This window comes from Tachyglossus aculeatus, chromosome 2 (genome assembly GCF_015852505.1).
Source record: "Tachyglossus aculeatus isolate mTacAcu1 chromosome 2, mTacAcu1.pri, whole genome shotgun sequence".
Classification (NCBI taxonomy): Eukaryota; Metazoa; Chordata; class Mammalia; order Monotremata; family Tachyglossidae; genus Tachyglossus; species Tachyglossus aculeatus.
In genome coordinates, this window is record NC_052067.1 from 539,381 (window position 1) to 561,056 (window position 21,676).

Here is a 21,676-nt window from a genome sequence, read left to right on the forward strand (position 1 = left end):
GCCTTGGTTTCCATGTTGAGGAGGTGGAGCCCTTTCACGTTCACGCCCACATACACGCGGATGACTTTGTGGCTGCTGGAGGTCGCCTTGGTGAACACTTGTCCTGTGAAAAAAGCCGCCCCGTAGGTTGGAATTTCCCAGCAGTTCTGCAGGAACATCCGCTGGAGGTGATGGTGATGGGTCTCCTTGCTGACCCCCTCACTTGCGCTGAGATTCTGAAGGCAAAAGAAGAGCAGAGCAGCAATGAGAGCTCATTCATACAAATGAAACCAGCCTTAAAAGACAGAGTTCCCTCAAAACGAACACTGAAAATACTCGTGTCCCGTTGACTTATGGCTTTACTTATTTCCAGGTCCACCTCCCCTGCCATGTAGGCTTTTCATGATGGCAGGGATTGGGTCCACTAATTCTGCTATACTCACCCAAGTGCTTGGTATAGTGCTCTGAACCAAGTAGACTGAGAGCTCCCTGAGGGCAGGGACTGTGCCTAATAACTGCTGCTCTCGCCCAAGTACCAAGTACAGTACTTTGTACACAGTAGGAACTCAGGAAAATTCCTGATTGAATGACTTTAACAGGCAACAGTCATGAATTAAATATTCACTCTGCAATTCTTTTATTCCTTCTAGGAGCCACTGATGTTTTAGGATATTATAGGGGAAGGTCCATGAGAAGAATTTACACTTTAAAAGCACCCCTCTTCTACTTGGCAAAAATGACAAAAACCAAAAACTAAAACGTTTTCCTCGTTCCAGCAATAAGCCAATGGTTTGGAGAGGGTTGCTGACCTGTTTATAAAGGACCTGACCCAGACCGTACTTTCTGATCAGGTTGTTCCAAACGTGCTTCACTCCCCCGGGAGGATTGCAGCCATTTTACTGTTCCAAGATACATTATCGGCCACACAGTTGGAATCAAATCAAACACAGTTACGAAATGAAGGGTTAGAAGAGCCTGCCACCAGGGCATCCCATCCCTGTTTCCTCTGGTTCCCCCCCCACCCCACCCCCTCAGTAGCAAGAGCAGGGCTGGGCTCCTCTGGGGTGCACAGCACTGAACTGGGTGCTCAGGGAACAAATAAAAGATGCAAGTAGGAGCTCTCTCTCACCTGCGGACAATGACCGGGACAATATCAATTCTGGAGAGTTCAGGGATTTTGCTTTTTAGATGAATTAGCCCTAGTTGTTCTGATGCGGGTTGAGGTTCTGTCACCTTGAGTAGCAGTGGCCACCCGATCACTGAACAACCGCTGTCTGGGATGAGTCATTCCTCAGAATCTCCTTGTGTTTTTGCCAGAAAATTCATTTACTGGGCGGATAGACGCAAAAACCACAGGAAAGCCACCAGACTTTTCTGAGTGACCTCACGATCTACTGATGTGGAAGAAAATTACTTGTGAAGTTCAGATCCATTTCTGCAGCTTCTTGGTGCTGTAAAATCAAGGCAACCCAAATAAGAACTCGGTGTGGCCTTGGCACTTCAGAAATCCCCTGAGGATTTTAGAGCCCCAGAACATTTGACTGCTCTTGGACATAGGATTTATCTTGGATTTCCTGCTAGATTTGAGTCATTGACACACTTTGTGAATCCCAAGAAACTTATTTCTTATACTTTACCTAGAATTTGTTAAAACAAGGCCTCTTTTTCTCATTAAGTCCCTTTAAACTTATATTTGTTATCCACTGCCTTTGCTGTGGCTTCCAGGACTGTAAATCTGTCAGAATTGAATACTCACCCAGTGAAACCCTGTCTCCTTTCTAAGAGTGCTGTTAATGTTAAGAACAGTATCAAGGAACCAGGGGAGGATCCAGAAAGAAGAGGGAAATGACTGAGGGTCTGAGTGAGAGTGACGGCATTTCTGCTCAGCTGTGGGCTCAGCAGGCTCACCTTGTACTCGTGAAGGATTCTGTTGGTCCAGTGAGGCGCCTTGTTCTTCAACTTGGTAATGGGCACTATGGATTTGAGATTTTCTTCGCTGAAAATACAAACCCCAACATAATCTTTAAATGAGCCATTTCTAATCTGTTTTAATCCGCCCGAGTCCCCAAACGAGCTGTCAAACCGATACTTGGAAATTGTCTGAAAGGAGTCGCTGAGGCTAATCGTTCCGTTCGGGGTGAAGATGTCAGCTGGCAAAGCAGCAGGTTTCAGAGAGCCAATTCATTCATTCATTCATTCATTCAATCGTATTTATTGAGCGCTTACTGTGTGCAGAGCACTGTACTAAGCGCTTGGGAAGTACAAGTTGGCAACATATAGAGATGGTCCCTACCCAACAGTGGGCTCACAGTCTAGAAGCCAATCCCAGGGGTGCGACACCTCAGCCCCCCTGGGCCAGCCACCGAACCAGTGAGTGTCCCGGGGGCTAGACCTGGCCGGGCGAGGGCCGCAAGCGTGGTCCCCCATCACCCTTAGGGACTGGTAACGAGCGTCAGGGGGGAGGTACCACAGCCACGGCCCTAAAGGAAAGCCTCCTCCTCGCAGACCTCGCTGCCTCCAGCCTCTCCCAGCTCCCATCTACACTTCCCTCTTTTGTCTGGATCATTTTCCTAAAAAAGGTTTTGGACTCTAAACTGGTAGACTCACTTCAGGAACCCTTGCTTGTGCTTTTTACTCTCATAGTTTCCGTAGACTATCTGCAGCAGCAGGCTGGCCAGAGTTATCAGCTTGGCGTCCGGAGACGTGTAATAGCCTTTCAGCAAGTGATATCTGGCTTCGTCGAAGAGAATAAGGATAGCGAGTGGATCCTCGATCTTCAAAGGGAAAAGAATAAGGCTGTTATTATACTGCATTTCTCTTCTGGAGCCCCCCAACACCCTCCATGCCTAATCAATGGGAGCACAGCCCTTTCCAGGCTTTACTGACGGCTTCAGAGTGTCTTGCTCGTGGGATGAATGACGAATTCATTGTGGGGAGTTGGGGGGAAGGAGGCTTAGATCAGAGTACCCCTAAAGGGAAGGGAAAAAGACCCACCACAGCAGGCTTTCCTAGGGCATCCCCGGGGCTCTGACTCCAATCAATCAATCAATCAATCAATCAATCGATCGATCGATCAATCAATCGTATTTATTGAGCGCTTACTGTGTGCAGAGCACTGTACTAAGCCTACTAACTGTACTCCAGTTCAGTTATCTAGTGGCGAGCTGGTTGGATCGGCAAAGTCCCTGGGCTAGTCAGACCTGCTGTTAGGGTAAGCAGGGGAGTCAACTCTGGAGAGAGCTTGGGGAGGGCATGAGAAGCCCTAGTCCTGGAGTCACCTCCCCACCACCAACACCTACAAAGGAGTGTCTTAGCTTATGCACCCCAAAATACACTACTTGAGCCCCACCTAGTCCGGGTAGCCAAGTGGGCAGAGCCGAACAGATTGCTCATGCCACTCACCGCTCTGCAACTCACAACGCAGATGGGTGTTAAATTGTGATTTCAGTGACTGTCCGCTGAGACGCTCCCTCTCTCCCCGTTCTCATTTTCTGAAGGGAAGCTACCCGTCCCCAGTGAGGGCCACAGCACAGGCCTGGAAGGGCAAGAGCTTGAGCGGAGGTGCTTTTCTGTTCCCTCTTCCCAATCCCCTCCCTTCCCTGACCAGGAACCATACAGAGCGGGACAGAACAAAAAGACCACTGTGCTTGCATACTGCTCTCCCCAATCTCCCCTCCTCCGGGGGCCTCTCCCCTGCAGCCTCTCTCCCCTTGTGCAGTTACTCTTTACCCTGGCGAGAGTCAGCCGGACATGGGTGAGATTTCAAATGTTAGACAGCCGCTAAAGACCCTGTAGACTGTAAATTCGTTGTGGGCAGGGAATGTGTCTGCTTATTGTTATACTGTACTCTCCCAAGCGCTTAGAACAGTGCTCCGGGCACAGTAAGCACTCAATAAATACGATTGAATGAACGAACCTGGGGAGAGCCTAGAGACCAGGGGTAGGCCACTCAAGGGGAGGGGGAGGAGAGGTGGGGCGGACAGCTTTCCCACTGGGCCAGAGCAGATGGATGGGGATCATATCCTATCTAGGGCTAGTGGTCGGTAGGATTTTCAGGCAAACCTTTTTTTCCACTTCCAGAGGAAGTCTCACATCCCTTCTCAGGAAAAGTTGGGGCGTTTCCCTCTGTGGATCCAGGTTGGTCAACTCAGCAAGGATTTCTGGCCAGTCGCGAACGTGTTGCAGGGGTTTGTGGTAGGGCTTCAGCTGCAGGCCTGGAAAAACATCTCTCAGTGAGGAAGGAGAACTTGAAAACCACACAGGGACAGGCTCACATCTGAATCCCACGCCCTTCGGGAAGGTAGCGGGGCCTAGTAAAAGCGCCCCAGGTTGGGAGTCAGGACACCCGGGCTGGAGTCCCAGCTCTGCCACAGGGTTGCTGCACAATCTTGGCTAAGTCCCTTCACCTCTCTAGGCCTTGGGTTCCTCCTCTGTAAAATGGGCATAAGATGGATCGACTGTGTCCAGTCTAACAACTTTATATCTACCCCAGCCTTTAGCATATTGTAGGTACTTAATACATGCCATATTGTTATTATTAGAATGGGGCATTCAATTGCTAGCACAAATCAAGGGTCGAATTCGACTTCACAGTATGTAAATATCACGGTTCAAATTTAAAGTACAGCTGCTTAAGAGTCAATGTCACTTCAAAATAATAATATAATGATGGCATTTATTAAGCGCTTACTATGTGCAAAGCACTGTTCTAAGCGCTGGAGTGGGGAAGGGCTTGCTACAGGAAGACCCCTCACGTTGCCAAAGTTGGGGGGGCAGGGGACAGAAGGGCCAGAGGTTTTGAGGTGAGGGGAAGAGGCCAAAGCAGGGGAGTGCCGGCTGGGGCTGGGCCATCAGCAGTGCAGGGCCCTGGCCGATCTTGACTGGAAAGTGAGATCACTGGTGGCCACAAGACGGCTCAGCCACCTTCAGAGTTTGAATCCACCGATGGTCTTTACGAGTGCTTACTGTGTGCAGAACACTGGACCAAGCACTTGGGAGACTACAACCCCAAAGAGTTGGCTGACACGATCCTTGCCCTCAGTGAAGTTTACAGACTACCCTGAAGAGAAGACCAAGACAGGATGAAGGGAAAAAGAAGAGGAAAGAAAGCTCTATTTGAACCCATTTTACCTGGGAAAACCCCTGGGTCTCATAAAGCACAACAGTGAAAAGTACTTTGGAGAAAGGAGGGTCCAGGGGTCACAGTAGGACTAGGCAGGAGGGAGGCTGGGGTTGCTGCGGAGGGAAGGGCTGTGGACTAGCAGTCTAGTGGCCAGAACCCAAGGTTGGGAGGCAGGAGACCCAGGTTCCAGTCAGTCCCACTCAGCCACTTGGCCTGTTGGGTGACCTTGGGCAAGTCATTTAGCCTCCCTGGGCCTCAGCTTCCTTCCCTGTAAAATGAGGATAAGATATCTCTCACATGGTGAGCCCCTGGCAGGAAAGGGAGTGTCTGATCTGATAATCCATTATCTCCCCCCAGGGCTGAGCACATAGTAAGCACTTTATAAATAGCCTGATTTTTATCATCGTTATTATGCACTGTTGGAAATTTATCCTTGGTTTGTCTTGGTTTTCTAAGCAAGATTGAGGCAGCTAAAACATCACTTTTTTAGTTGGGCGAGCTGCAACCGCAAAAATCCACGGCATGGGCTGTCTCTGGGTTTTATAGTGCATTTCAGAAGCAGCGTGGCTTAGTGGAAAGAGCACGGGCTTGGGACTCAGAGGTGGTGGGTTCTAATCTCGGCTCCGCCACTTATCAGCTGTGTGACTTTGGGCAAGTCACTTGACTTCTTTGTGCCTCAGTTACCACATCTGTAAAATGGGGACTAAGACTGTGAGCCCCACGTGGGACAACCTGATTTCCTTGTATCTACCCCTGAGCTTAGAACAGTGCTCGGCACATAGTAAGCGCTTAACAAATGCCATTATTATTATCTGAAGCAAAGAAAAAAACAGAACGGGGGTGTGGAACAGAGGCCCAAAGGCCCAACGAAAACCAGCAGGGGTCATTTTAGGCTTATGGGCTATGACAACATAAGCTCCTTGTGGGTAGGGATCACGTCTACCAGCTTTGTTGTAGTGTACTTTCCCAAGTGCTTAGTACAATCAATCAATCAATCGTATTTATTGAGTGCTTACTGTGTGCAGAGCACTGTACTAAGTGCTTGGGAAGTACAAGTTGGCAACATATAGAGACAGTCCCTACCCAACAGTGGGCTCACAGTCTAAAAGAGTACAGTGCTCTGCACCCCGTTAAGCTCCCAATAAATACCACTGACTGGTGGACTGACGGCCCAAGAGAACACAGAAACCATAATCCCTCCATGGTGACGAAAGAAGCCAAGGGGGACCGTTTCCCAGAAGCGGGGCTCTCTTACTGAGGTTTTCGGAGCAGATCCAGATGGTGAAGTACTGCTGGGTTTCTGGCGAGAGGCGCACGCCCTCCATGATCTGCTGGACCGTGGTGTTGCCGCCATGCCTCAGCTCCACCGAGCGGTATGACCCATCCATCCGGTAGATCCGCACCTTCTCGTACTGTGCCGGACCAAAAAAGGCACTGCATCATGGGCCCTGCCTGGCCCTTGGGCAGGGCTTGTGGGGGGTGCCCGCGGGGCTGGGTGCCACACGTGTCCTTGGAAGGCATGTGACCGAATAAACGAGGGGGGGCCTGATCCTAAACAAGCCAAACTCAGATATGATCACCATGGGCTTGGTCAGAGTACGTTAATGACCAGAAGGACTGGAGAGGAAAGGGTGGGGTCGACTGAGGAAGGGCTGTGGGAAGAGAGGGGATGGAGGTTGGGGTGGGAGGGGTGCCATTCCTGGACTTTGGGCAGCCCTAGCACAGTTCTGGGAGGTGGGAATGAGATGAACCAGGGCAGGATGGTAGAACCACCTGGCCAAGGGCAGGTGTGCTAAAGCAGAGTGGATGTGGGGGGTTGAGGGAAAGAAGGGGAACATGTCCACTAACTCTATTATATTGAATTTTCTCAAGCACTTAGTAGAGCGCTCTGCACATTGTAAGCACTCGATAAATACCATCCATTGATTGACTGGTTAAGGCGAAGGTGGGCCGACCAGTGGAATCATGAAAGCAGCAGGTGGAGGGCTGGAAGCCCCCAAGATGAAGACACCCCCACTCTGGGGGTCGTGGAGGAAAACTATCCTAGCCATAGCAAGCTGAGTGGAAGAGGACGCTCAAAAGGCCGAGGGGAAAAGTGTTCTTTGAGGGAAACCACCGGGGTCAAGGCCGGTGGCTTGGGGAGTGGGAGCGGGGGAAACGACAGAAGGCCCCAGGCTTTATACCCTTTGGGGAGGGTGGGGGGGGACCAGCTGCACCCACAGTTTGGAGAAGCAAGCGGGGAGAGGACCTGCCAGAGGGTACTGCCTTAGCCCAGGGGTGGCAAGGCCCAAACGAGCAACTCCAACACTGGGTAGAAAAATGGCAGCCACCTATCAGTGGTATTTATTGAGTGTTTATTGTGTGCACAGCACTGTACTAAGCACTACTGCCCTAAGCCACCGGAACCAGAACCATTTAGTCTATGATCTTGCCACTAAAACAGAGGGGCGTCCCTCTCCCACTGTCCACCGTGGCCACTCATCATCGAGAGAGTGAACTGCCCTTGAAATGTAACTTAGCCTAGAAGAGTAGCTCTCCTACATGGGAAACACTCTTAATTGGTTCCCTCAAAATAGAGGTCTACGGGAATATCTCAGAGGAAATATTATCCAGGACAATAATGCCTTCCCTAGGTCCCACCTGCTGACCAAAAGTACCACAGATGGAAAAACAGGTGATAAAAATCCCAATGAGTAGAGTACCACAATCAAGTAGGTACATATTTACTATTCTATTGTCTATTTACTATACTATTTACCATATTTACTATACTATTGTACACGATCTTGTACATATTTACTATTCTATTTATTTTATTTTGTTAATATGTTTTGTTTTGTTGTCTGTCTCCCCCTTCTAGGCTGTGAGCCCGCTGTTGGGTAGGGACCATCTCTATATGTTGCCAACTTGTACTTCCCAAGCACTTAGTATAGTGCTCTGCACACAGTAAGCACTCAATAAATACCATTGAATGAATGAATGAAGTAGGAAATTGGAAGGGCATGTCAATATTGAAAGGTTTGGGAGGAGTGTTTCCCAGAAGGCAGCTAAGTACCCCCCTGATTGTTAAGGGACACAGTTTAATGACATCTTTGGGTTTCTGGATTCAAAGCTCGCACCTACGCTGTAGCCTACCAGTGCCCAGGCAATGGGCATCAGACTAAAAGACCCAGTGGCCACCGTTCCCTTCACCTCCCCCTCCCCTGACTTGAACTTCTGGCCTGAGTGCCAGGACTTTTTAAGTGGAAAGACCCCAGCTCCTACAGGTTTATTCAGGGATTCCTTCAACAGCTTTGCCGTCTCTTCCCATTCGTTCTGCTTGCTCTCTTCACAGATGTTTAATGGAGATCTTCCTTGCTGGTCGCTAATGTGCTGCAAACATGAACAGAAAGTCAGACATCAAGTTGTCCTAGCTGGCAGAAAGGTCCTTTCCCCCTCTGATTTCGGGAGAATCAGCAATCTCTGGCAGAGGGACTTTGACCATGTGCTGGGAGGGGATGGTGCTCTTTCCCCCACTGGCCCAGGAAACCCGGGCTCTCTGGCTCCCTTCCCACAGCTTCTCCGTAAGCTGCATTTCCTGCTCTTTGCTTTGAATCTAGGTTTCCAGAAAGCACACACAGACCTGGTTCCCCGGCCAGAGCCCGGATCCTGGGGGCTGCCAGAGGCAGGCACTGGTGCTTTTGCCTGAGCAGCCCTGGTGGGGTCCAGACCCCAGACGCCTTTCTGACTCCGGACTCCTGCCTCAGCGGCCCCTATCCACCATAGGGACTTCTCGGGGGAGCCACCCAGCCTCCCCAAAAGCTCTCCCGCTACACAGGGTCCTCACGCCACGGAGCCGGAGGAGCCATCAGAGCCGTAGGCCTCAAGGTCACTGGCCGGGCTGAGGCCTGACGACCTCACTGGGACACTCAGGGGAGAGGCCACGAAGCTGGGCTTCCCCTCTGGAGTGCTCCAGGTGTGGCAAAACCGGGTTGGTGCCTGCTCCCCTACCCTTTCCTATCCCCACCCTCCTCTTGGCTACACACACCATCTGTTGACCACCAGCTCTCCTCTCCCGCTGTCACCTCTGACAGTCCGGTCTCCCCCAGCTGCCGCCTCGAACTCCCAGACCTCTGGGCGCTCCCTGGGGCTAAATGATCCGGTTCTCCTCTCGCCCGTTCCACCAACAGAGTGGTCCTGGGGCCGCTGACCAGCTCCCGGCGGCCACTCGGCTCGCACCTCCTTCCCCTCCCTGACCTGCCACGGTCCCGCCCAGGCCCGTGCAGCTGTGGCATCTCGGAACCTGACTGCCAATCACCATCATGTCAACGGCTTTACAATTCCCCAGGTCCCGGGGGATATGAAGGGATATGTACGGCCCATGCTTTACTTCAAGAAGAACCGCTTACTCTGTCAATTTCTGGGTGTTGTAGCAGGATCTGCACTATTTCAGCATGCCCTCCTCCAGCAGCAAAATGAAGAGGAGAACTAAGCTGTCCGTTGAGGAGGTTTGGATTACATTTCCCTTTATCCAACAGCATTCGAGTGGCTTCCACTTTCCCATACCTATGGAAAAGGAAGGGCCGAGTGGGGAAAAGAGAGATATAAAAAGAGTCTATAGCTCAAATAATAATAATAATAAAATAAAAATAATAATGATAGTATTTGTTAAGAACTTACTATGTGCCAAGCACTATACCGAGTTCTGGGGTATGGATACTAGATAAACAGGTCCCAGTCTAAGGAGAAGGGAGAGCAGGTACTGAATACCCGTTTTGCTGATAAGGGAACTGACATCCACAGAAGTCAAATGACTTGCCCAAGGTCACACAGCAGGTAAGTGACGGAGAGGGATTAGAACCCAGGTCCTCTGTTTCCCAGGCCCATGCTCTTTCCACTAGGCCAGACTCCTTCACCTTTAGGCAACATGCTAAAGATTTCTAAGGTTTTCCAGGCCCTATGTCATGAAGCTTAGGCCCAGAAGTGGAATTCTGGCTTAGGATACGGGCTTTCACCTCTCTTCAAAAGGGATAGAAAGAGCCCCAAACACAAGGTGATACCCACTGGGGAACACCAAGAAAAAAACAACATGCTACTATAAAAACATCTTCATTTCCACCCAAACACTTGATTTCACCAGTTGGTGGAATCAGGGAACGTTCTTCCATCAACCCAACGTCTGACTGTCTGGACGAAGTGCGGGAGGGTGGCAGAAGAAATGGTTGTGTGTGTGCATTTGGATGTGGTAGCCACAGATGGCGTGACACCATGTGAATTTTCCTGGCACGCTAGGAGAACTGAGTGCTCACGGGTGTCCCGTGAAAAACTGCATGGGTACAGGACTGGGAACCCTGGCACCTCGGCTTCTCCAGGATCCCTTCCCACCCATCTCTGTGACTTCTGCTCTGGGCTCTCACCAGGAGTAGTTGGGGGAGTGAGGGAGGTGTCTGCCTACTTCTCAATCCCACCAACTGCATGTGCTGGGCATTCCTTCCCTGGCAGGCCTGGGGACGACAATTCGGACATAGTTCCCAGCTCCTAAGAGGACTTCCAGCCTCGGTGGGGTGCAGGACAGGGTGAGGAGAGGAAAATGACCCCCGAGGAAGGAAGAGGATGATAAAACAAACCCAGTAAATTCACCAAACTGTGCCAGCTGTGGCCATTAATGCTCTAGGAGCAGCTTCCAGGCTTTTCACCGCTCCAGCAGGGCCAGTTCTGGCTCCATGAGCCCAAAGCTGGGATCGCTGTGGCCCCGGATCCTCTGGCTCTGAGCTGGGATCACTGTGGCCGGGCTCCTCCTGCTCTCCTCCCCTGAACTGCCCGGCCCTGTTCAACCTCACTAGTGGAGGGCACTGAATCTAAATCTCAGATTTGGTCCCAGTTTGACCCCCAGTTCTGCCAGCTCTGGGTAGTCGAGAAGCCAACGGCTGGAGAAGGAAGCAGCCTCTCAGGCTCAGGGACTACAATCTGGGAAAGTGCTCTGCCTGCAGTTGCAAAGGGTCTCAAATCCTTCCCAGACCCCCGAGGGCTGAGCACTCAGAGAGAGTGGAATTCTCACCCCAAGGGACAGATTAAGGGCCAAACGATTTTTCCCAGAGACCCTAGGGACCATGAAAAAGACAAAAATCTAAGCCGGGCCACTGGTCGCCACCTTGGCCCAAGGAGCCACTGCCACCTCTAGCCACCATAGCAGGTGCTGTTGCCGGGCCCCAGGCTTCCCCAGGCCCATCCTCTCGGCCCCAGGCCCAGGGGAGCCCCGGAGAGTGCAGCCTGCTGGCTTCTGGGGCGAGTGACCACAACCGAAGAATTGAGTCTAGCGGGTGCTCGAGTCCGAAGCCTCAAAGGCTTCTTGGAGTTTGCTGGGAGGGACAGAGTGGTCTAGTGGATAGTGCACATGGCTGGGCATCAGGAGGCCCAGGTTCTAATCCTGCTCTGCCACTGGCCTGTTTGCTGTGTGACCTTAGGCAAGTTGCTTAACCTCTCTGGGCCTCAATTTCCTCCTGCTCTCCCTCTCTCTTAGACTGAGCTCCGTCTGGGACAGGGATGGGATCCGACCTGATTATCTATACCTACCCAACCTTGTAGAACACTACTTCGGTTCAAATGAGGCATCTTTGATTGACGTGTATCTACCTCAGGGGCTCAGAATAGTGCTCGATACAGAGTAAGTGCTTACCAATACCATGAAAAGGTGCTTAATAAATACCACAATTATTATTATGATTCAAAGGCACCCAAACAAAACCTCAAGGAGCTGGAGAGTATTCTGGAGGATGAGGGGAAACAAAAGAATGAGAAAAGACAAGCACAAAGTTCTAGAAGGGAAAAAGATGATCGTTTCCTGTGCTGCCTTTGACAGCAGAAGCTGGAAATAAGGTTTAGGATCCTCTAGCCCGAAGTCTCCCTTGTAACACAGGAGATCAAACACCCAAGGCTCTACTTACTTCGAGAACAGCTGCCAAAGTTAGAGAGCGTTTTTAATACAAAACTCATAAAAAATAGAAAAACCTCATCAACTCTGATAGATTTACAGCTCGTTTTTGAACACCGCTTGGCTTTAAATTTCCCTTTACACAGTTGTGTCCAAATTCCAGCTTTGGGATTATCCAACGCGATCGTTAATGTCAGCAAGGCACTGAACACAAGGTGCCAGTCTCTCTCTACACTGTAAGCCCGTTATGGGCAAGGAACATGTCTACTGACTGTTATGTTGTACTCTCCCAAGCACTTAGTAGAGTGTGTCTGTACCCTTTAAGCACTTGCTATGCACCCTACCCTAAGTCCCACAGCCTTTATGTACATATCCATAATTTATTTATATTAATGTCTGTCTTCCCCTCTAGACTGTAAGCTCCTTGTAGGCAGGGAACATGTCTACCAACTGCAGTGAATTGTACTCTCCCAAGCGCTTAGTACACTGCTCTGCATACGGTGAGCGCTCCAATACTAATGACTGATTGATAGCCAGCGCTCAACAAAACAACTATTATTATCACCATTATCAATAAAAATACATGGCCTAGATGGGATTAGCCAGCGCCTCTCCCTTTCCACTCCACCTCCTCTTTTTCTCCTCACCTGGCCCGCTCTCGGCCAGCTCAGTTCACTAGTTTTCCCTTCCTTTCCTCTCTCAACCTGGCAGTTTTCAGCCCTTGAGGCTGCCCTCTCTCTTCTCTGTTCCAGCTGGCTCAGTCCTCGGTCTGTCTGCCCTGTGGATGGACCCACTTCCCCCTCGGCTGAATGGAGCGGATTTGGACCAGCTCCCCAAGAACTCGGAACATCAACTACGACCTGCATCAGCCTCCTCTCTGATCTCCCATCCTCCTGTCTCTCCCCACTTCGGTCTATACTTCACGCTGCTGCCGGGATCACCTTTGTGCAGAAACACTCTGGGCATGTTACTTAAAAATCTCCAGTGGCTACCAGTCAACCTATACATCAAGCAAATACTCCTCACTCCCGGCTTCAAGGCTGTCCATCACCTCGCCCCCTCCTACCTCACCTTCCTTCTCTCCTTCTCCAGCCCACCCTGCACCTTCCGCTCCTCTGCCACTAACCTCCCACTGTGCCTCGTTCTCGCCTGTCCCGCCGTCGACCCCCGGCCCACGTTCTCCCCCTGGCCTGGAATGCCCTCCCTCCGCACATCTGCCAAGCTAGCTCTCTTTCTCTCTTCAAAGCCCTACTGATAGCTCAACTCCTCCAGGAGGCCTTCCCAGACTGAGCCCCCTTTTTCCCTCTCCCCCTCTCCATCCCCCCGCCCTACCTCCTTCCCCTCCCCACAGCACCTGTATATATGTTTGTACAGATTTATTACTCTGTTTACTTGTACATATTTACTCTTCTATTTATTTTGTCAATGATGTGCATCTGCTTTACCTCTATTTATTCTGATGACTTGACACCTGACCACATGTTTTGTTCTCTGTCTCCCCCTTCTAGACTGTGAGCCCACTGTTGGGTAGGGACCGTCTCTACGTGTTGCCAACTTGTACTTCCCAAGTGCTTAGTACAGTGCTCTGCACACAATAAGCACTCAATTAATACGACTGGTTGAATGAATGAATGAGAAAAGCCACCCACCAGCACGCGTAGTGGATCGGCGCCCAGTGGTCACTGTCTAACTGGTTGACTGAAAAGTTGTCATCGAGCAGTCGGCTCAGCAGTTCCGAATCCCCTTCGCAGGCACTGCGGTGGAGGGGGAAGTCATCCACCCACTGGCGCTCCCTGGGGAGGACGAGAAACATGGTGGTGATGAAGACGCGATGCAAAACAGATCCTTGCACCCACAAAGACACCCATCCCCAGAATGTCAACTCCAGCCCCGGCTGCTTCCTACAGGTCTACGCGTGGCCGCTTCCCTCGCTCATTGCCCTAAGAAGCCACCGAGAGGTATTCTACGTTCTAGTGTCACCACTGGGGAAAAGGGAGGGGCCAGTGTACTAAAAGCCAAACGGTACTTGTCTTCCATGACACTGCTCATACTGCGCCGCCATTTTTCCTGCTTGGGAATCTGGATCTTGGAGTAATCTGGAGCACCAAGCCCAAAGTACGGGTTGATCACCACCTTGTCCACCTGAAGAGAAAAGAGGTCCCGAAGTCTAGACACTCTGCTCAAAATGTCCAAACAAATCAATGTTTCCACAGTAACGGAATCTATCAGATGTACCTCCGGGTGTAAAGGCACGTCGAGGGAGGCGGACAAGAAAATACTGATCCACGGGGAAAAATAAAAAAGAAATCTAAGCTTTGATTTGTGAGCCACCTTGGAGAGGACTGTTTCCATTTTGGAGGCTTGCTGAAGGCCCACTTGGCTCTTACCCTGTTGGTGTACTGGAGGTCGGAGCCAAACAGGGGGTTGTAGATACACGTGTCCGCGGTTTCCAGGGCCACCATCTTGCTCTTTATTTCTAGCGCACTGTAGCCCATGTGCAGCGCGCTGTCCGTCGGCCCGGGGTCGGTGGCGTACGCCGGGTTGGTGACGTTACTTTTAATCCTCTCCAAGGGAGAGGGCCGGAATAAGGCTGGGATGAAATGGGACTGGGCATGCCGCTCATCTAACCACCTGCAAGACAGGACGTGGACTGGCTGGCTCACGGGGACAGGTGAGTGAACCCCCTTACCCTACTTGAGGAGGCCATCTTCTTCGGGGAAGAAGCACGGCCTATTGGATAGAGCATGGGCTTGGGAGTCAGAAGGACCTGGGTTCTAATGCCGGCTTTGCCACTTGTCTGCTATGTGACCTTGGACAAACCACTTCACTTCTCTGTGCCTCAGTTACCTCATCTGAAAAATGGGAATTAAGACTGTGAGCCCCATGTGGGACGGGGACTGTGTTCAACCTGATTGGCTTGTATCTACTCCAGTGCTTAGACCAGTGCTTGACTCATAGTAAGTGATTAACAAATACCATTATTATTATTACCTTAACACAAGCAAAGCGCCTTCATGGGAACTCAATGCCCGTGTCAGGGGATGTTTGACACGATTTAATAGACAATTCCAGGTCGGCTACAGCCCTCAGAATTTCTTAAAGCTCACTGCAAATCTTCCTCTTTTTCATGTCATGACCACCCAGAGTTACGTAATTACAAATAACACCTTCTTTTCAAAAAGTACCAAGGGCTTTCCAGATGTCACCTGATGAATCCACCCAACCGCCGGGGTTTCAGGTGGGTGGTCCCTCTTGTTTAGCAATGGGAAAACCAAGGTAGACTGAACTACGAGAGTGGGGCCCATGACAGATGTGAGCCCACTGTTGGGTAGGGACTGTCTCTATATGTTGCCAACTTGTACTTCCCAAGCACTTAGTACAGTGCTCTGCACACAGTAAGCGCTCAATAAATACGATTGATGATGACAGATGTGTCCACTGAACCCAGGGGCTCTGACTTCTGGAATAGTGCCATGCCACCTACTGCCAAGCAGCGTGGCCTAATGGAAAGGACACACGCCTGGGAGCCACAGGACCTGGGTTCTAAACCCAGAGCTGCCACTACCCTGCTGTGTGGCCTGGGGCACGTCACTTCATTCCTCTGCGCCTCTGTTACCTCATTAGTAAATGAGGATTAAGACTGTGAGCCCAATGTGGGACGGGGGCTGTGTCCAACCTTATTATCTTGTATCTACCCCAAAGCTTAGTACAGTGCCTGGCACATAGTCAGCGCTTAACAAATACCATTAAAACCGCCCACGCCCAAAAATAACCCAAGGCAAATCAAGCAAATAAGGTGTTGGAGGTTTTCCACTTCCAGCCTCTGGATGGATTGGTCACTACCCTCACAGCCCCTCACCTCTAGGGCTGTTCTTCCTGCAAAGGCTCCTTGTTTCAGACTGAGCTATGGCCCTGTCTCTTACATCGGTTATAGCATCGCTTACTTATCCAAGGCGATGAGCATTCTTGCCGTGAGGGTAGCAAAGTGAGAACTGGATTCACTACACACTCTCATGATGTCCTGGAAGCAATAGAAAACTGGGCATCCTGGACTGTAGGTATATTTTGTGTTATCTGAAAAGCAGAAGGGAAATGCCGTGGTCAGGTGCTGAAAGAGTCTAACGGACTTCTGCGTCCAAACCGACACCGCACAAGTGTGGAAACTGTGACGCCTAGGTCACGGTTAATAATGGTCCAAGTAAGTATGATGTGTTCGGACTGTTTGAGAGCTAGCAGAATTGATTTTTGTCTGAATGACGAGGAATCCGAGGACTGTACAATTCAGGATTGCTTCTTTTTTTGCCATTAAATAGTCCAGTTGTTCTAAGTCTTCTGCTTCTACTGGTTTGGACAGATTTGACCATTGATTTTCCCCATGTGCCACTGCCCCAGACCGGCAGCCCACTGTGGGCCAGGGAATCACTGCCTGTGCTTCGGCAGTGTTTCCCAGACCGTCAGACTTACTTAGTCAATGCCCCCGACTTTATGGGTTACTCTCCCTCTGGGATCGCCTGGTCTCGGCACCTGGTCTTTCCCCACAAGCCGGAGCCGAGTGGAGACGAAGCCCTTCCTGTTCCCAGTTGAGCCAGTGGATGGCCAAAATCTGGCCTGCAGATTGGTTCGGCCCCAACTTCTAGATTTCTTCCTTTACTGATCTGCCCACTCCAGCCACCCCTCCCCGCCCACCCTGGACACTTCTCCACAGCAAAACTTCTCCCTGGCTTAAAACTTCCTTCTCCTTCAAAAAAGCCAGGCCACCGCTCTCCTCAACTTCAAAGCCCTCCTATAATCTCACCTCTTCCTGGAAGCCTTCCGGATTAATCTTCTTCTCCTCGGGTTGAAACCTCCCAACTGCCCCCTCCATCCCCATTTACAGATTCCCAGTGGCCAGGGCGCTATGTCCATAGCACCTGATGGGCTCTACTTACTCGGTTGCTAATTTATTCACCAATCCATCTCTCCATCTCCCATTTCCTTGCCTCCCTCGTTCGATCGGTGAATCAAGGGTCTGAGCTGCCCCTGGGTGGACCTTGCTGGCAAACATAATGCCAATGTTGGGCCCCTCTGATCGAAGGTCTCCTCCTCCTAGGCCCCTTCCAGGATCTGCTCTGCCTTCCCCGTCACCTGCCCTTGGAGTCTCTTCTGTCCTGGCCCCAGCTCTTTCACTAAAGATCCAGGCTGCTCCAGGGCACCTCTGGAGTCTAGAGGGGTGAGACCTGTTTTATAGGCTGTGGGGATCCTCTCCATGGGAGGGGAAAAGGGGAGAAGACACACTGACACCCCCCTCCTACCCCCCCGACTCTCTCTCTCTCTCTCACTCACTCTCTCCCTCTCTCTTCACTGTGAGAGCCCAGTTCTCAGACCTCCTCACCCCACGATTCTGAGAAGTCCTGAGAATTTCCAGTCAGGACTGAGAAGACTTCAAATGGTGGCTCTCTGATGCCAGTCCTCTTCTCCCTTCAAATCCCTCCCTGCCCCTCGCTACAGTGTGCCACCCCCAACCAGCCGGAGAGGGATCCCAACCTAGACCCCTGGGCAGGGCCATTACTGCTAAAAAACGGATGGGAAGGCGGGAAGACAGATTGCAAACAGTACCTTTGACGACTGACGGGACGATGAAAAGCGATGCTTCCCGGCCTGCCTTCTCTCCATCGAGAGGAAACTTCTTCATTAATACTACTCGTTTCCCTACAAAAGAAGTCATCAGTCATCGATGGTATTTACTGAGCACTGTACTATGTGCTAGGGGGAGTACAATACAGCAGAGTTGGCAGACACATTCCCTGCCCACAACGAGCTAATAGCCTAGAGGAAAGAACCACCAGGATAGAAATCCTTCGAAGGATACAAGTCAAACATAAAATGGGAAACCAGAAAGTCCAGAATTTGCCTGAACTTTCTCCCTTCTAGAGCTGGGAAACTCATTTATTTCCTGTCATGAACTGCTACTTCCCAAGGGAATGTGAAAGTTCAGTTAATTAACACTGGTCATGAGCGTCCTGAAGAAGAGTGGTATAACCCTGTTGCCTGGTTGAAAGAGCCTGGGACTGGGAATGGAGAGACTTGGGTTCTAGTCCCAGCTCTACCACTGCCTGCAGTTTGATCTTGGGCACTGGACTCTGGGCTACCATTTCCTCATGGATAAAGTGGGGATCAAATCCCTGTTCCCTCTGATAATCTTGTATCTATCTCAGAGCTTAGTAAAGTGTTCGACACTCAATAACCACTTTATAAATTTCCTAATTACTTCAGATAAAAGCATATAGCATTCTGTATCTAGGGCTGTGCACAAACACTGCCCACCTCCTATAATTCAGCTAGGCACTCCCAGAGGGAAAATAAGGTGTGAGCTACAGCCTCCTTTAAATAGTGCTTCACAAAATTACTTCCAAAAGAGGTGCTGCAAGGATGCAAATCCATGTTTCTCTGGAGCACTGAGAAAAGTCACTCAACTTCATTCCCTGAGTTCCCGCTGTTCTGTTTTCTGGAACGTGGAGGGGTCAGGCCTTGGGTGAAGCTACTGCAGGGAGCCAAGCACTGCCCAGAGACTGCCCAACGGCTACTATAGCTCTCCTTTTTAGAGAAAAGGGTTAATAGTAGCAGCATTTGTTGAGCACCGACTTGGCACAGTGCACTATACTAAGCCCTTCGGAAAGACAAAACAAAGAAGTTCCATTTCCTGCTCCCAAGGAGCTTCCAGACAAATGGGGGAGACGGACATCAAACTATTCACAAAGAAAGCCGTCAAGTTCCGGCCATCCAGTGAAAGAAAAAGAGCAGGTTCCTACCTCGGATTCCTTGATTGCCTGGGGAAATGGGCTTGGTGCTTTCGATCACGTAATCCAAAATTCCCTGGGTCAGTTCACTGCCTCCTTGGACTGTGGCCTCCAGCAAAACCTTTTTCCTCTTTTTTTTCTGCCCCTCAATAGGAACCTCTAGCAATAAAATCTTGAAAGCAAAACAAGGAAGAGAAAGGTACGTAAAAAGAAACAAACCCCTCCCGGCGAATGAAGACCGACAAAGGCAAACCAGGGCTGACTGGCCAAAATAAGCTGCCCTGCCACTCGGGAGGGTGTCTCGGGCCCCTAAGGCGTGGGGGTGGGGGGGATGATGGGACTCTGGAAAAAAACAGAAAAAAAACCCAACACACTGGAGAGGAGACGAAGGGCAACCTTAAGAACATTGGGTGCTTTGAATATTGGAGGCACCATTAGCTGATCTCTTCTGAATTAGCTGAACAGATACTATCACGTAAAACCGAAGAAAGAGAAAATATGTTCACATGCAAGCTGGATTTGTGTCAACAGCACTGTGGAAAAAAAACAAAGCAAAAATGTTTCTTTAGACTGGTCATTTTGTGGTATTTTTCTTGGTTTCGATAGAGATGTTCTGTAATTTATTTTAGCAAATCAACCCTAGGAGGAACAGATTAATTTTGCACAGGTAATTGGGGTAATTCAGCAGATAAGCTGCCCTAAGCATACCTCTCCTATCCAATCCACATTTATCAAATTTACAAATGAGATGCCCCCATCACCATGATACAACAACCAGCAATGTAACCCAGTGGTGACGTAACAAGCATCATGCAACTGGTGAGGCGAAAGGTGATTTTAGAGAGTCACCAAAACCACTTGTTTTCTTCTGGGGTGCTTTTTGGATAATACAATCAATCGAACGTATTTCTCAAGTGGAGTGCTTACTGCGCACGGAGCGCAGTTACAAAACAGTGGAGAGAGTCCAATTTGACAGAATTGGTCGACACATTCACTGTCCACAATGAGCTGACACAGTGCCAAAGAAGAAAAACTGACACGGAATAGAAGAGTCTCGAAAAACTGCATTTCCATCAGTTGACGTCAGCTGACAGGAGATGCAGAAATAAAACCTAATATGACAATTTCAAAAACTTTTGTGAGGCATTCTTCGCAGCCTCCATTACTGAAGCTGCTGCTGCTGCTGATTAGTTGGGATTTCAGCATCTGTGCCTCCCCAGAGCCCAGGCCGGGCGAGGTTGGCACGAGGCTGGACAGGCCCCACGGCTCTGTGTCCTAGGAAGCAAACCACGGCACAAAGGACTGGAATTGCTAGGCCCCAAACTGGGAGTTGCCAGGGAGGAGGAGGTGGGGCTGGGGTGGGCCAGGCCTTAGGCTCTCTTGGATTCCTGGCCTCCACCAGGGGCAAAGGGGGCTTCTGTCATCATCATCAATCGTATTTATTGAGCGCTTACTGTGTGCAGAGCACTGTACTAAGCGCTTAGTCATCTTAGGGGGACAGCAAAGAGGTCACGAGACTGGCAGGCGTCGGGAAGAGGAGGAGAAAATTGGCGGTTGGCTCTGAACCATCACACTGGATGAGCCTGAGGGTCTGGACGCGAGGAGTCACAACTGCAGCTCACGGTTCCACTGGAGCAAAAACCGTACAATTTAAAGGATTCTTACTTCATAAGACTTAGCTCGATATTCCCGAGAATTGAGACTGGCAGCATTCTTTGGGCGAATCACAGCGACGTACGCATCTTCTAGGTTGGCTGGATTACCCATAGTTGACTTTTTTCTTTTTGGAAACGACTCTTAGGAGGGTAAAACAAAGAGGAAATCATAATTACCATGCAGCTGGAAAGTAAAACTTCCAACAACCTAGTCACTCATTGGCTCATTAACAACATTTTTGAATCCTTATTTTGTGTCTACAAAATTCACTCAATGGTATTTATTGAGCGCTTACTATACTAAGCACTTGGGAGATTACACTATAACAATAAACAGACACATTCCCTGCCCACAATGAGCTTACAGTCTAGAGGCTCTTCTCAGAAGGCCCGAGTGGTGGCTACCTGATTTTGAATACAATTTTGGAGCATGGCACTGGAAAGAGCACAGGCCTGGAAATCAGGGTTCTGAACGTGGCTCCACCTCTGGCCTGCTGGCACTATGAGCAAGTCATTTAACGTCTCTGTGCCTCAGTGTCCTCATCTGTAAAAGAAGGATTAAATACCTGTGCTCCCTCCCCTTTGGATTGTGAGCCCCGTGAGGGACTGAGACTGTGTCCGACCAGTCGCTGTGTTGGTGCGTGGCAGAAAATAAGCACTTTAAAGATACCGCAATTATTGTTATCAATTAATATTACTATACTGAGAGCTTACTTTGTACACAGCACTGTACTAAGTCCTTGGGAAAGTACAGTACGATAGAGTTGGTTGACGTGATCCCTGCCCACAAGGAGTTTCCTTGTGATCCCTGCCCACAAGGTGCCTCGGTTACCTCATCAGTAAAATGGTGACTGAGACTGTGGGCCCCACGTGGGACAGGGACTGGGTCTAACCCGATTTGCTTGTATCCACCCCAGCACTGAGTACAGTGCCTAGAAAATAGTAAGCACTTAACACACATCACAATCATTACTATTATTATAATTACAGGGGGAAACAGCCATTAAAATAGATTAGAGACAGAGGACAGAGTAGAGTACAAGAATATTTACATAAGTCTTGTGGGGCTGGGGTGAGTAATAGCACAGTCTCAGCCTCCCAATCCCGATGCCAACATAGTTATGCGTTCCAGGGCAAGGAAGATGTACTGCACTAGCACGCCAGGAAGCCGAAAATGAGAGTTTGCCTGATTCCTTCTCCGCACTGAATTAGTGAAGGGCCCGATTTGTTTCTA

The 21,676-nt window shown here is 50.1% G+C and overlaps 1 protein-coding gene across 2 annotated transcripts in view; it reads right to left on the reverse strand.

The window, feature by feature from the left end:
- KRIT1 (KRIT1 ankyrin repeat containing) overlaps positions 1–21,676 on the reverse strand; it is a 33,877-nt gene that overhangs the window by 3,083 nt on the left and 9,118 nt on the right. For both annotated transcript variants that reach the window (XM_038760773.1, XM_038760782.1), the window contains exons 3-16: positions 20,453–20,583; positions 18,800–18,959; positions 17,607–17,699; positions 15,956–16,085; positions 14,399–14,642; positions 14,038–14,153; positions 13,661–13,804; positions 9,490–9,646; positions 8,366–8,473; positions 6,357–6,513; positions 4,042–4,193; positions 2,587–2,753; positions 1,888–1,975; positions 3–215 (exon numbers count right to left, since the gene is read on the reverse strand). In XM_038760773.1, the coding sequence (XP_038616701.1) occupies positions 3–215; positions 1,888–1,975; positions 2,587–2,753; positions 4,042–4,193; positions 6,357–6,513; positions 8,366–8,473; positions 9,490–9,646; positions 13,661–13,804; positions 14,038–14,153; positions 14,399–14,642; positions 15,956–16,085; positions 17,607–17,699; positions 18,800–18,959; positions 20,453–20,554 (2,031 nt within the window). In that variant the 5' untranslated portion in view covers positions 20,555–20,583. The remainder of the gene's footprint in view (positions 1–2; positions 216–1,887; positions 1,976–2,586; positions 2,754–4,041; positions 4,194–6,356; positions 6,514–8,365; positions 8,474–9,489; positions 9,647–13,660; positions 13,805–14,037; positions 14,154–14,398; positions 14,643–15,955; positions 16,086–17,606; positions 17,700–18,799; positions 18,960–20,452; positions 20,584–21,676) is intronic.